At 38.6% G+C, this 12,267-nt stretch overlaps 1 protein-coding gene across 4 annotated transcripts; it reads right to left on the bottom strand.

Moving 5' to 3' along the window:
* Positions 1-731: 731 nt before the first annotated feature.
* On the bottom strand, positions 732-12,027 carry LOC130714371 (uncharacterized). 4 transcript variants are annotated; one of them, XM_057564271.1, is made up of 13 exons: positions 11,903-12,027; positions 11,697-11,772; positions 11,390-11,628; positions 8,920-9,057; positions 8,309-8,434; positions 7,962-8,087; positions 7,516-7,629; positions 6,651-6,764; positions 5,702-6,079; positions 4,700-5,077; positions 3,701-4,078; positions 2,562-2,939; positions 732-1,938 (listed from the first exon to the last, which is right to left on the bottom strand). In XM_057564271.1, the coding sequence occupies exons 3-13, from the start codon at positions 11,609-11,611 to the stop codon at positions 955-957; spliced, it is 3,336 nt and encodes a 1,111-aa protein (XP_057420254.1). In that variant the 5' UTR covers positions 11,612-11,628; positions 11,697-11,772; positions 11,903-12,027; the 3' UTR covers positions 732-954. The 4 variants fall into 4 exon arrangements, with proteins under 4 accessions (XP_057420254.1, XP_057420253.1, XP_057420252.1 ...); XM_057564270.1 differs by having other exon boundaries at positions 8,920-9,042; positions 11,697-12,026; XM_057564269.1 differs by having other exon boundaries at positions 11,697-12,026.
* Positions 12,028-12,267: the final 240 nt, after the last annotated feature.

Here is a 12,267-nt window from a genome sequence, read left to right on the forward strand (position 1 = left end):
ATTAGAAATATGTTTAATTATGTTAATTATACAATCTGTAAAAAAAAAATTTTTTTTTAATGCCATGTCATAATCATTTATCCAGTCATCATGTCATTTCATCACTCGCCGGAGCTCCGGACTCCGACGAGGACTTGCTCCACACGTTTTCCATTCATGAGGACCTTTTCCACAAATTTTTCCGGTCAGGAACCTACCTCAGACGACGACACAAAGACAATGACTAATTTGATGATTAAACCTTTTTCCATATACCAACCTGTCCAATTGTAGTTTCTACTTTCTACTGACAAGTTTTCGGTTAGTCACTTCTGGCTTCTCATGCCAGTGTGCAATAACGTGTGTTTATTTCTAGTTCCTTGATGTTAACATCCAAATACCAAACAATAGAGAGAACCTGGCTTTCAAGCTTTGCAAGAAAATTAATTAGAAGAGTAGATCGATTGTTGCTTCCTTTTCCCCCCCTAAGGAAGTATCCTTTTGCTTGCTTGAACTTGAGAAAATGTTACAAGTAAACAAAAGGGGGAAAATACAAAGCTTTTCTCTCCAAAATAAGACCAAACAACATCATAATATAGTAATATACTATAAATCATGATTTGACAGTCATTGGAACTAAAAAACAGAAACTTTAGTTTAGTTCAAATAAGAAAATAATAACGCCACTTCAATTCTCATGTTCCTATGTTCCCACTCATTTGCATGCACATGAGAGTAATGAGCATGTGCAATGGAAATGAAACCAAACCATTCCTAAGGTAGAGTCACTGAGGACTAAATTAAACAAACAAGGACATATGAAGTTGGGGTGAGCCAACATACTACATATGATAATAATGTATCACAATCGAAGAATTCTTTAAAGTCCAGTATTTGCAGCACCTAGCATGTGCTCATAGTCCTTCACTCGCTCTATCTTTCTCTTGAACCAGCAACTGGATGGACTTATTCTGATCATAAAAATTTATCTGCATAGGATGTGAGCTCCATTCGTCTACGATGTTTGCTCCCTTTTTTGTGGTCTTCCATCTGAAGTTGAGAGGTAGCACTAATTCCACAAATGTCACACCATAACTCCCTCTTCCTCCCCACCAACGCGTTTGTTTTCCCAGCTTCTTCAGTTGTTACTTCATTGATCTCAGAAACACCAATGTTTTGGCTTTTCTGAACTACCTGCTCCTCTTTGTTAGCATCCACTGCACTTGAATCAACATTTTTCTGAGACTCGTCTTCCCCTCCCCAGGCTTTTGCATCCAACCCTGAAGTTGTATTAATGATAGTTTCAGTTGACTTGACATTCTTCATCGCTGACAGTGATGAAGTGGTGCTCCTAACGGTCTTCTCAGCTCCCAGTGCAGCTTCCCTGGCCTTGTGCTTCCTACCAAACAGGTGCGCATTCAAACTGCTCGCATCGGTGGCAGTGACTCCACATAGCTTGCATCCCCAGAACTTCATCTCCCTCCCTACGAACGCGTTTGTTTTATCAGCTTCCTCAGTTGTTACTTCATTGATCTCAGAAACACCAATGTTTTGGCTTTTCTGTACTACCTGCTCCTCTTTGTTAGCTTCAGCTGCACTTGAATCAACATTTTGCTGAGTCATGTCTTCCCCTCCCAAGGCTTGATGTGTCTTGATATCTTCTTTTGCATTCAACCCTGAAGTTGTGGTGATGATAGTATCAGTCGACTTCAAATTCTTCGTTAGTGACAGTAATGAAAATGTGCTCATGACAATCTTCTCAGCTTCCAGTGCAGCTTCCTTGGTCTTGTGCTTCTTACCATTTAGGTGCAAATTTAAACTGTTCTCATCGGGGGCAGTGACTCCACATAGCATGCATCCCCACTCCTTGGGTTTTTTAATCAAACCAAATTGGGAATCATTAACAGCAGGAGCCTCGGCTTTTCGCTTTGCATCATAAAGATCAGTGTCTGGCTTAGCCTGCAGTTTGATACTCAAACAAATTATCATATGCTCAAAGGCCAATAAGATATACATATAGTAATCACCCAACATTGTTTCATTGCCTGTGAAGTTATAGAAAGTCAAGCTTGAAGAAAATGTATATGGCTAGCCAAACAAATAGGATAAGCAACTTAATCAAAGAAAATTTGACCGCATAAAAACAACAAACAGACTTTGCTTAGGTTACTTAAATAAGTCATTTTTTCACATACACATTCAAGTCATAACTAATTGACAATGTCAGCATTTTTTACCAATAGAAATCCCTTTTACCAGGGAAGAAGTGCCTAAGAGAAGGGGGTGTTGGAATTTTTCCTAAAAAAAGTCATTAAAATGAAGAACCCATCCCCACAGTAATTGCTGCAAAATGTGCCTACCAATGGCAATAAGTCTTTTTATTCAAAGATGCCATCATGTTTTAACTTTTAACACCCACCCCACAAGCAAAGAAACACGGAAGTTAGGAAGACCTCAGATAAAGACACACGGTCAAGGGGCCACATAAACCATCAGCATGGAAACACTTTTGGCAAAAATAATAAAGAAACAGAAAAAAAAAAATCAATGAAGGGTTAACAAACATAACAGTAGAAACTGACCTGCACGATAACTTCATTTAGGTTATTTTGCTGAGTCATGTCTTCCCCTCCCAAGGCTTGATGTGTCTTGATATCTTCTTTTGCATTCAACCCTGAAGTTGTGGTGATGATAGTATCAGTCGACTTCAAATTCTTCGTTGGTGACAGTAATGAAAATGTGCTCTTGACAATCTTCTCAGCTTCCAGTGCAGCTTCCTTGGCCTTGTGCTTCTTACCATTTAGGTGCACATTCAAACTATTCTCATCGAAGGCAGTGACTCCACATAGCATGCATCCCCACTCCTTCTTGGGTTTTTTAATCAAATAAATTTGGGAATCATTAACAGCAGGTGCTTCGGCTTTTCGCTTTGCATCATAAAGATCGGTGTCTGGCTTAACCTGCAGATTGATACTAACAGATTATCATATGCTCAAAGGCCAATAAGATATACATATATAAATCACACAACATTGTTTCATTGCCAGTGAAGTTACAGTAAGGCAAGCTTGAAGAAAATGTATATGGCTAGACAAAAAAATAGGATAAGCAACTTAATCAAAGAAAATTTGACTGCATAAAAACAACAAACAGACTTTGCTTAGGTTACTTAAATAAGTCATCTTTTTGCATACACATTCAAGTATAACTAATTGACAATGTCAGCATCTTTTACCAATAGAAATCCCTTTTAGATGGGAATAAGTGCATAAGAGAAAGGGGGTGTTGGACTTTTTCCTAAAAAAAGCCATTAAAATGACATCCCCACAGTAATTGCTAACCACTTATACCAAAAGCTTAAATTATTGGGTAAGGGCCACATGAATGGTTTTATATTATATTCTAACACGCCCCCTCATGTAAGAGCCCTTTGGGCTTGAAGCGTGGATAAATGCACAGACCCACCTACCATCTCTAGCCAATGTGGGACTTCTAACACCTACCAATGGCAATAAGTATTTTTTTCACAGATGCCATCATGTTTTAACTTTTAAGACCCACACCACAAGCAAAGAAACACAGAAGTTAGGAAGACCTCAGATAAAGACACACGGTCAATGGGCCACATAAACCATCAGCATGGAAACACTTTTGGCAAAAGTAATAAACAAACAGAAAAAAAAACAATGAAGGATTAACAAACATAACAGTAGAAACGGACCTGCACGATAACTTCATCTAGGTTATTTTGCTGAGTCATGTCATCCTCTCCTGAGGCTTTATGTGTCTTGATATCTTCTTTTGCATTCAACCCTGAAGTTGTGGTGATGATAGTATCAGTCGACTTCAAATTCTTCGGTGGTGACAGTAATGAAAATGTGCTCTTGACAATCTTCTCAGCTTCCAGTGCAGCTTCCTTGGCCTTGTGCTTCTTACCATTTAGATGCACATTCAAACTGTTCTCATCGAAGGCAGTGACTCCACATAGCATGCATCCCCACTCCTTCTTGGGTTTTTTAATCAAACAAATTTGGGAATCATTAACAGCAGGTGCTTCGGCTTTTCGCTTTGCATCATAAAGATCAGTGTCTGGCTTAGCCTGCAGTTTGATACTCAAACAAATTATCATATGCTCAAAGGCCAATAACACACATATAGTAATCACCCAACATTGTTTCATTTCCAGTGAAGTTACAGTAAGGCAAGCTTGAAGAAAATGTAGACCGGCTAGCCAAACAAATAGGATTAGAAACATAATGAAAGAAAATTTGACAGCATTAAAACAATAAACAGACTTTGCTCAGGTTACTTAAATAAGTAATTTTTTCACATACACATTCAAGTCATAACTAATTGACAATGTCAGAGAATTTTTTACCAATAGAAATCCCTTTTAGCAGGGAAAACGTGCATAAGAAAAGGGGGTGTTGGACCTTTTCCTAAAAAAAGCCATTAAAATGTAGAACTCATCGCCACAGTAATTGCTGCAAAATGTGCCTACCAATGGCAATACGTCTTTTTTTTCACAGATGCCATCATGTTTTAACTTTTAACACCCACCCCACAAGCAAAGCAACAGGGAAGTTAGGAAGACCTCAGATAAAGGCACACGGTCAGGGGGCCACATAAACCATCAGCGTGGAATTTTTTTCGGCAAAAGTAATAAAGAAACAGGAAAAAAAACAATGAAGGGTTAACAAACATAACAGCAGAAACTGACCAGCACGATAACTTCATCTAGGTTATTTTGCTGTGTCATGTCTTTCCCTCCCAAGGCTTGATGTGTCTTGATATCTGCTTTTGCATTCAACCCTGAAGTTGTGGTGTTGATAGTTTCAGTCGACTTCACATTCTTCGTTGGTGACAGTAATGAAAATGTGCTCTTGACAATCTTCTCAGCTTCCAGTGCAGCTTCCTTGGCCTTGTGCTTCTTACCATTTAGGTGCACATTCAAACTGTTCTCATCGGAGGCAGTGACTCCACATAGCATGCATCCCCACTCCTTCTTGGGTTTTTGAATCAAAAAAATTTGGGAATCATTAACAGCAGGTGCCTCGGCTTTTTGCTTTGCATCATAAAGATCAGTGTCTGGCTTAGCCTGCAGTTTGATACAAACAAATTATCATATGCTCAAAGGCCAATAAGATATACATATAGAAATCACACAACATTGTTTCTTGCCAGTGAAGTTATAGTAAGGCAAGCTTGAAGAAAATGTATATGGCTAGACAAACAAATAGGATAAGCAACTTAATCAAAGAAAATTTGACCGCATAAAAACAACAAACAAACTTTGCTTAGGTTACTTAAATAAGTCATTTTTTCACATACACATTCAAGTCATAACTAATTGACAATGCCAGCATTTTTTACCAATAGAAATCCCTTTTACCAGGGAAGAAGTGCATAAGAGAAGGGGGTGTTGGACTTTTTCCTAAAAAAAGCCATTAAAATGAAGAACCCATCCCCACAGTAATTGCTGCAAAATGTGCCTACCAATGGCAATAAGTCTTTTTATTCACAGATGCCATCATGTTTTAACTTTTAACACCCACCCCACAAGCAAAGAAACACAGAAGTTAGGAAGACCTCAGATAAAGACACACAGTCAGGGGGCCACATAAACCATCAGCATGGAAACACTTTTGGCAAAAATAATAAAGAAACAGAAAGAAAAAAAAAACAATGAAGGGTTAACAAACATAACAGTAGCAGTAGAAACCTGCACGATAACTTCATCTAGGTTATTTTGCTGAGTCGAGTCTTCCCCTCCCAAGGCTTGATGTGTCTTGATATCTGCTTTTGCATTCAACCCTGAAGTTGTGGTGTTGATAGTTTCAGTCGACTTCACATTCTTCGTTGGTGACAGTAATGAAAATGAGCTCTTGATAATCTTCTCAGCTTCCAGTGCAGCTTCCTTGGCCTTGTGCTTCTTACCATTTAGGTGCACATTCAAACTGTTCTCATCGGAAGCAGTGACTCTACATAGCATGCATGCCCACTCCTTCTTGGGTTTTTGAATCAAACAAATTTGGGAATCATTAACAGCAGGTGCCTCGGCTTTTCGCTTTGCATCATAGAGATCAGTATCTGGCTTAGCCTGCAGTTTGATACAAACAAATTATCATATGCTCAAAGGCCAATAAGATATACATATAAAAATCACACAGCATTGTTTCTTGCCAGTGAAGTTATAGTAAGGTAAGCTTGAAGAAAATGTATAAGCAACTTAATCAAAGAAAATTTGAAAACATAAAAACAACAAACAGACTTTGCTTCGGTTCCTTAAATAAGTCATTTTTTGCATACACATTCAAGTCATAACTAATTGACAAGTCAGAGCATTTTTTACCAATAGAAATCCCTTTTAGCTGGGCCCCTCCGCACAGCAATTGCTGCAAAATGTGCCTATTGGAATTGTGTGTGAAATTTATTTCAGTAAAATTGATTATATTAAAAGTAAATTGATTTATTATAAGTCACATTCATGCTTTAACTTTTCACCCCCTACACCCCCCCAAAAAAAAGTTAGAAAGACCTCAACCGTGGCAGAAGCTCAGGAAACACATAATAGAACCAGCACAGAAGCGACTTAACAAGACAAGTTTGGAACAGATAATAAAGAAACAGGGTACAAAATTTGAAAGGTTAACATAACACTAGAAACTGACCGGCGGAATAACTTCATCTTGGTTGATCTCAGCAGGGTCCATAAAACGAGGTTGTGGCATGTCCTCAATTGGAACCAGGTTTGATTTCGGATCCAACCGCAGATGCACTCGCTCCTGAAACAAGAATAACTAACTAAGTGTGTAATTGCATCAACATTATCGGAATTGATTGTGCGTGAAATTTATTTCCGTAAAATTGATCATAGTAGAAGTGAATTAAAAGTAAACTGATTTATCATATAAGTCACATTCATATTTTAGCTTTGCATCATAGAGATCAGTATCTGGCTTAGCCTGCAGTTTGATACAAACAAATTATCATATGCTCAAAGGCCAAAGATATACATATAAAAATCACACAACATTGTTTCTTGCCAGTGAAGTTATAGTAAGGTAAGCTTGAAGAAAATGTATAAGCAACTTAATCAAAGAAAATTTGAAAACATAAAAACAACAAACAGACTTTGCTTCGGTTCCTTAAATAAGTCATTTTTTGCATACACATTCAAGTCATAACTAATTGACAAGTCAGAGCATTTTTTACCAATAGAAATCCCTTTTAGCTGGGCCCCTCCGCACAGCAATTGCTGCAAAATGTGCCTATTGGAATTGTGTGTGAAATTTATTTCAGTAAAATTGATTATATTAAAAGTAAATTGATTTATTATAAGTCACATTCATGCTTTAACTTTTCACCCCCTACACCCCCCCCAAAAAAAAAGTTAGAAAGACCTCAACCGTGGCAGAAGCTCAGGAAACACATAATAGAACCAGCACAGAAGCGACTTAACAAGACAAGTTTGGAACAGATAATAAAGAAACAGGGTACAAAATTTGAAAGGTTAACATAACACTAGAAACTGACCGGCGGAATAACTTCATATTGGTTGATCTCAGCAGGGTCCATAAAACGAGGTTGTGGCATGTCCTCAATTGGAACCAGGTTTGATTTCGGATCCAACCGCAGATGCACTCGCTCCTGAAACAAGAATAACTAACTAAGTGTGTAATTGCATCAACATTATCAGAATTGATTGTGCGTGAAATTTATTTCCGTAAAATTGATCATAGTAGAAGTGAATTAAAAGTAAATTGATTTATCATATAAGTCACATTCATATTTTAGCTTTTCACCTCTCCCCCCACCCCCCCACCCCCCCCCCCCCCCCGAAAAAAAATTATGAGTTAGAACGACCTCCGACCATGGCAAAAGCTCAACCAGTATAGAAGCACTTAACAAGAAAAATTTGGCAAAGTTAATAAAGAAACAGGAAAAAAATGAAGGGTTAACAAACAACACGAGAAACTGACCCGCATGATACGTTCATCTTGGAGACTAGCCGGTTTGATTTCAGCAGGGTCCATAATACCAGGTTGTGGCATATCCTCAATTGCAACCTGGTTCAATTTGGGGTTCAACTGCTGATTCACTCGCTCCTGAAACAAGAATAACTAAGTGTGTCATTGAGCAGCATTATCGGAATTGACCCCTCCCCCCTAAAAGAAGAGTTAGAAAGACCTCCAACCGAAGCAGAAGCTCAGGGATCGAACACATAATAGAACCAGCACGGAAGCACTTAACAAGACAAATTTGGGAAAGATAATAAAGAAACAACGAAAAATATGAAAGGTTAACAAACAAAACACTAGAAACTGACCAGCGGGATAACTTGATCTGAGTTATTAGTTGGTTTGATTTCAGAAGGGTTCATTATACGAGGTTGTGGAATATCCTCAATAGCATCCAGGCTCGATTTGGGGTTCCATCGCAGATTCACTCGCTCCTGAAATGAGAATAACTAAGTGTGTAATTGCATCAATGTTATCAGAATTGATTGTGCGTGAAATTTATTTCAGAAAAACTGATTATGGTAAAATTGAATTCAAAGTAAAGTGATTTATTATAAGCCATGATCATGCTTTAACATTTCACCTCTCCCCCCACCCCCAAAAAAAAATTGAGTCAGAAAGACCTCTGATCAGGGAGCACATAATAGAGCTATAGTAGTCAATCGCGGATCGCGGCCTGTCGTGGATGACCCCCAAAAATGAAATCCCATACAAGGGAAGGCCGCTATTGGGGCCGCGAATAGCGGAATTTCACGACCGCGATCCCATCGTGGCAGGGGTCCGCGACGGCGCTATCGCGTGCGATCGATAACTATGAATAGAACCAGCACGGAAGCACTTAACAAGACAAATTTGGCAAAGATAATAAATAAACAAGAAAAAATATGAAAGGTGAACAGACATAACACTAGAAACTGACCAGCGGGATAACTTCTACTTGGTTATTAGTTGGTTTGATTTCAGCAGGGTCTATGATACGAGGTTGCGCCGTATCCTCAATTGCAAGGTTCGATTTAGGGTTCAGCCGCAGATTCACTCGCTCCTGAGATGAGAATAACTAACTTCAGAGAAAAGAAGAGACGAGATTAGGAAAGAATAAGATCAAGATAACTGAAATTAATTCTGAAAATAACCAAGAAGGAAACCTTCTTCCAAGCATAAACCCTCAACACACTTCAATCATAAAATCACAAATCTTAACCTTATGAGAATGCTCTTATTTATACTAGTCCAACTCTAATAACCAAATAAGACTAACCCAAACAGGCCTAACTGAAATAATAAAAACAGATACACCCAAGCAATAAACTAATAGAGTCAAGTAGGACCAAACCCAAGCCCAATATCAACCGACCCAAGGGTAGGCCCAGGCGCAGGCCTTGCCTCACCCAATCCAGCCATCGCAGGCTGCGCCCCTTCTTCTTGCGCAGGAGGTTTCTTCCTCATAGAATAGACCTTCCATCTGTGTCTATTTTGAATCCTAACAGTAGTGAATAATTATAAGAAACTAATTTTGGTAGAATAGTATTGTGATATCTAGTTGTTAAAGTCCATAATTTATGATATCCATCATAGGTAGGATTTGCAAAATCAATTGTAAAAATAAATAACGAGAAACCTAAGTATTGACTTATACACTGCCTAATCAATTATATATCCTTCTGGAACCGCGTTGCCCACCATTTGGACGGGCTTAAGTCCAAAAGGTTCGATATATCAATTGGAAAATACGCGCATATAATGGCCTTCGATGCCGACAAAAACGGAGCCAATAGCCCTTGTAACCATAAAACCAAACATAAAATCACTTTTAGCGTGGGAAAAGTGCAACTTCAAACAAAAAAGGGGTCGGGCTTTTACCAACTGCATTTATGCCATCGCTATTTGCACCACGGTTTTTCCCTGACCAGCACATGTGTTTTGGGAAATTAATTTTCAGAAATGATAGTTTTGGAAATTAATTTTTGAAATGGAAATTAGTTTTTGAAAGAATGCCGGGTAGTGCGGGAGAAAAACCTTCGTTGCAAATTGTTTTTCCCCCTGCATTTAAACTTACTCATAAAAAACCATTAAATGGGAAAGGCCGTCCCCATAGCAATTGCTGCTAAATGGGCATATTGATGGCAATGAAGTGTTTCGTTTCCTATTTGCATCAAACATCCCAACACATTAACGGATAAGTAAGATTTTGAGAGATTCAAACAGGGCTCCGCGCTAAATTAAAGGAAAATCTAATCATCTATAAGTCATTTTTTCCTTATGTATACATTCATGTTTTAACTTTTCAAACCGGAGTTTCTACCAACAGCATTTAGGACAGCACTGTTTTCCCCACCAGGCCACCATTTTATCTCCCCACGCCGTCCATGTGTTTTGGGAAATTAAAATCTGCAAATGATTGGATTTTGGGAAATTAATTTCGTAAGGGCTAATGGGGGGAGAAAGAAAATCCTGCATTGCAAATAGTTTCCCCCTGTATTTAAACATTTAAGTCATCATTGAAATTTGATTTGTGAGGTAGAGTGTTCCCTCCAAAGTTTCTCTCTAGAGAATTCACATGAAGATTATCAAGAACACTAGGATTCTTGTGACTCTTCATAACCTAGAGGCTTATCAATCCTCTCTTCCTTGAGGTTGTGGTGCATATTCTACCATCTCCATCATCTCCTCTTCCACAATTCCACCTTCTTATTTGTTTTTGAAGATTCAAAGTGCTAGATCCAACTTGTTCTTGAAGAATCCATGGAGCATGAAGTGCATTCCTGATTACGATTCAGAGTAGAAGAATCAGGGAAAAAGACGATCCATTGTTTCCCTGATTCTTCTACTCTGAATCGTATCAATTCCCCATCATTTGGTATCCATGGAGCACGAAGTGCATTCCTAATACGATTCATAGTAGAAGAATCGGGAAAAAAGATGATCCGCTATTTCCCCGATTCTTCTACTCTGAATCGTATAAATTCTCCATCATTTAGTATCATTGAGCTTAGAGCTTGCTGCTTAATGGGAAAGTCCCATTCCCATAGCAATTGATGCTAAATGGGCATACCCATGACAATGAAGTGTTGGCTTTCGGTTTGCGTCAAACATCCCAACACATAAGTGAGATTTTGACATGTTGACTCAAACCGGGATCCGCACTAAGTTAAAGGAAAACCCAATCATACAGAAGTCATTCATGTTCTAACTTTTCAACCCTTCCCCAAATAAGAACAAGAAAAACATGAGTTAGAAAGACCTCCTACCATAGCAGAAGCTTAGGGACCACATAATACAACCATCATGGAAGCACTCAATAAGACAAATAGGCAACAGTAATAAAGAAACAGAAAAGAAAAATGAAAACCTAACAAACATGACACTAGAAAGTACTAGTAGAAACTGACCTGCAGTTGATTTTGGTTAGTGTTCTGTTTGATTTCAGCATGGTCCATAATAGGAGTTTGTGGCCTTGGTGGTGGTTCCAAACTCATATGAACTGGGATTCCCATCTCTCTCTCAAACACCAGCTCCCTCCTCAACTCCTCCTCCAACTTCCGCCGGCGAGCCCGAGCCCGCGCCATCTCCTCACATATCCGCTTCTTCTCCACCTCTTCCGCACTCATCATCGGAAAACCACCGGCCCCTGAAAAAAAACAGTCAAAAAGTTTGCTTTTTTCTGCAGAAACATGCAAATGGGTTGCCGATTCTCACCTTCCAGTAACCGCTCGTGAAAGACGGAGGAAGGAGGGTACGGCGGTGGTTGTGAACTGTTGTAGACAGCACGAAACTTGAAATCCATAGAAGAACAAAAAAAAAGATTGAAGGTTTGAAACAATTCCCAGAAACCAAAAAGTAAAAGAATGAAACTTGACTACATTACAATGCTGCCCAGAAGAGGAAAAAGAGGAAAACGATACATTGGTTGTGTGTATTGCTCAAAGAGGAAAAAGACTCATAGGTTTTGAGTGTTGAACAAGGTAACAGACGAGTTCGGAGAGGTATTTATACGAATTGGTAGATTCGGAATATTTATACGAATTTTCGTGTGACAGTGAGATAACACGAGAGATAAGTCTTTTTCTTTTGAAACTGAGAGTGACAGTGAGTTACCAATGTCAACTCAGTTGACCCTACAAAACTCGAAAAGTAGTTTTCAACTTGCCTCAATCTCAATCTCAATCTCAGTCAAATTAAGTATGAGAAGTTGTCTTTTGTTTTTTTATTTAGCAGAAGTTCATAAGGTTGACCTTCAATTTAGATATTTGTCAAGATCGTCATTATT

This window comes from Lotus japonicus, chromosome 4, assembly GCF_012489685.1.
Source record: "Lotus japonicus ecotype B-129 chromosome 4, LjGifu_v1.2".
NCBI classification, from domain to species: domain Eukaryota; kingdom Viridiplantae; phylum Streptophyta; class Magnoliopsida; order Fabales; family Fabaceae; genus Lotus; species Lotus japonicus.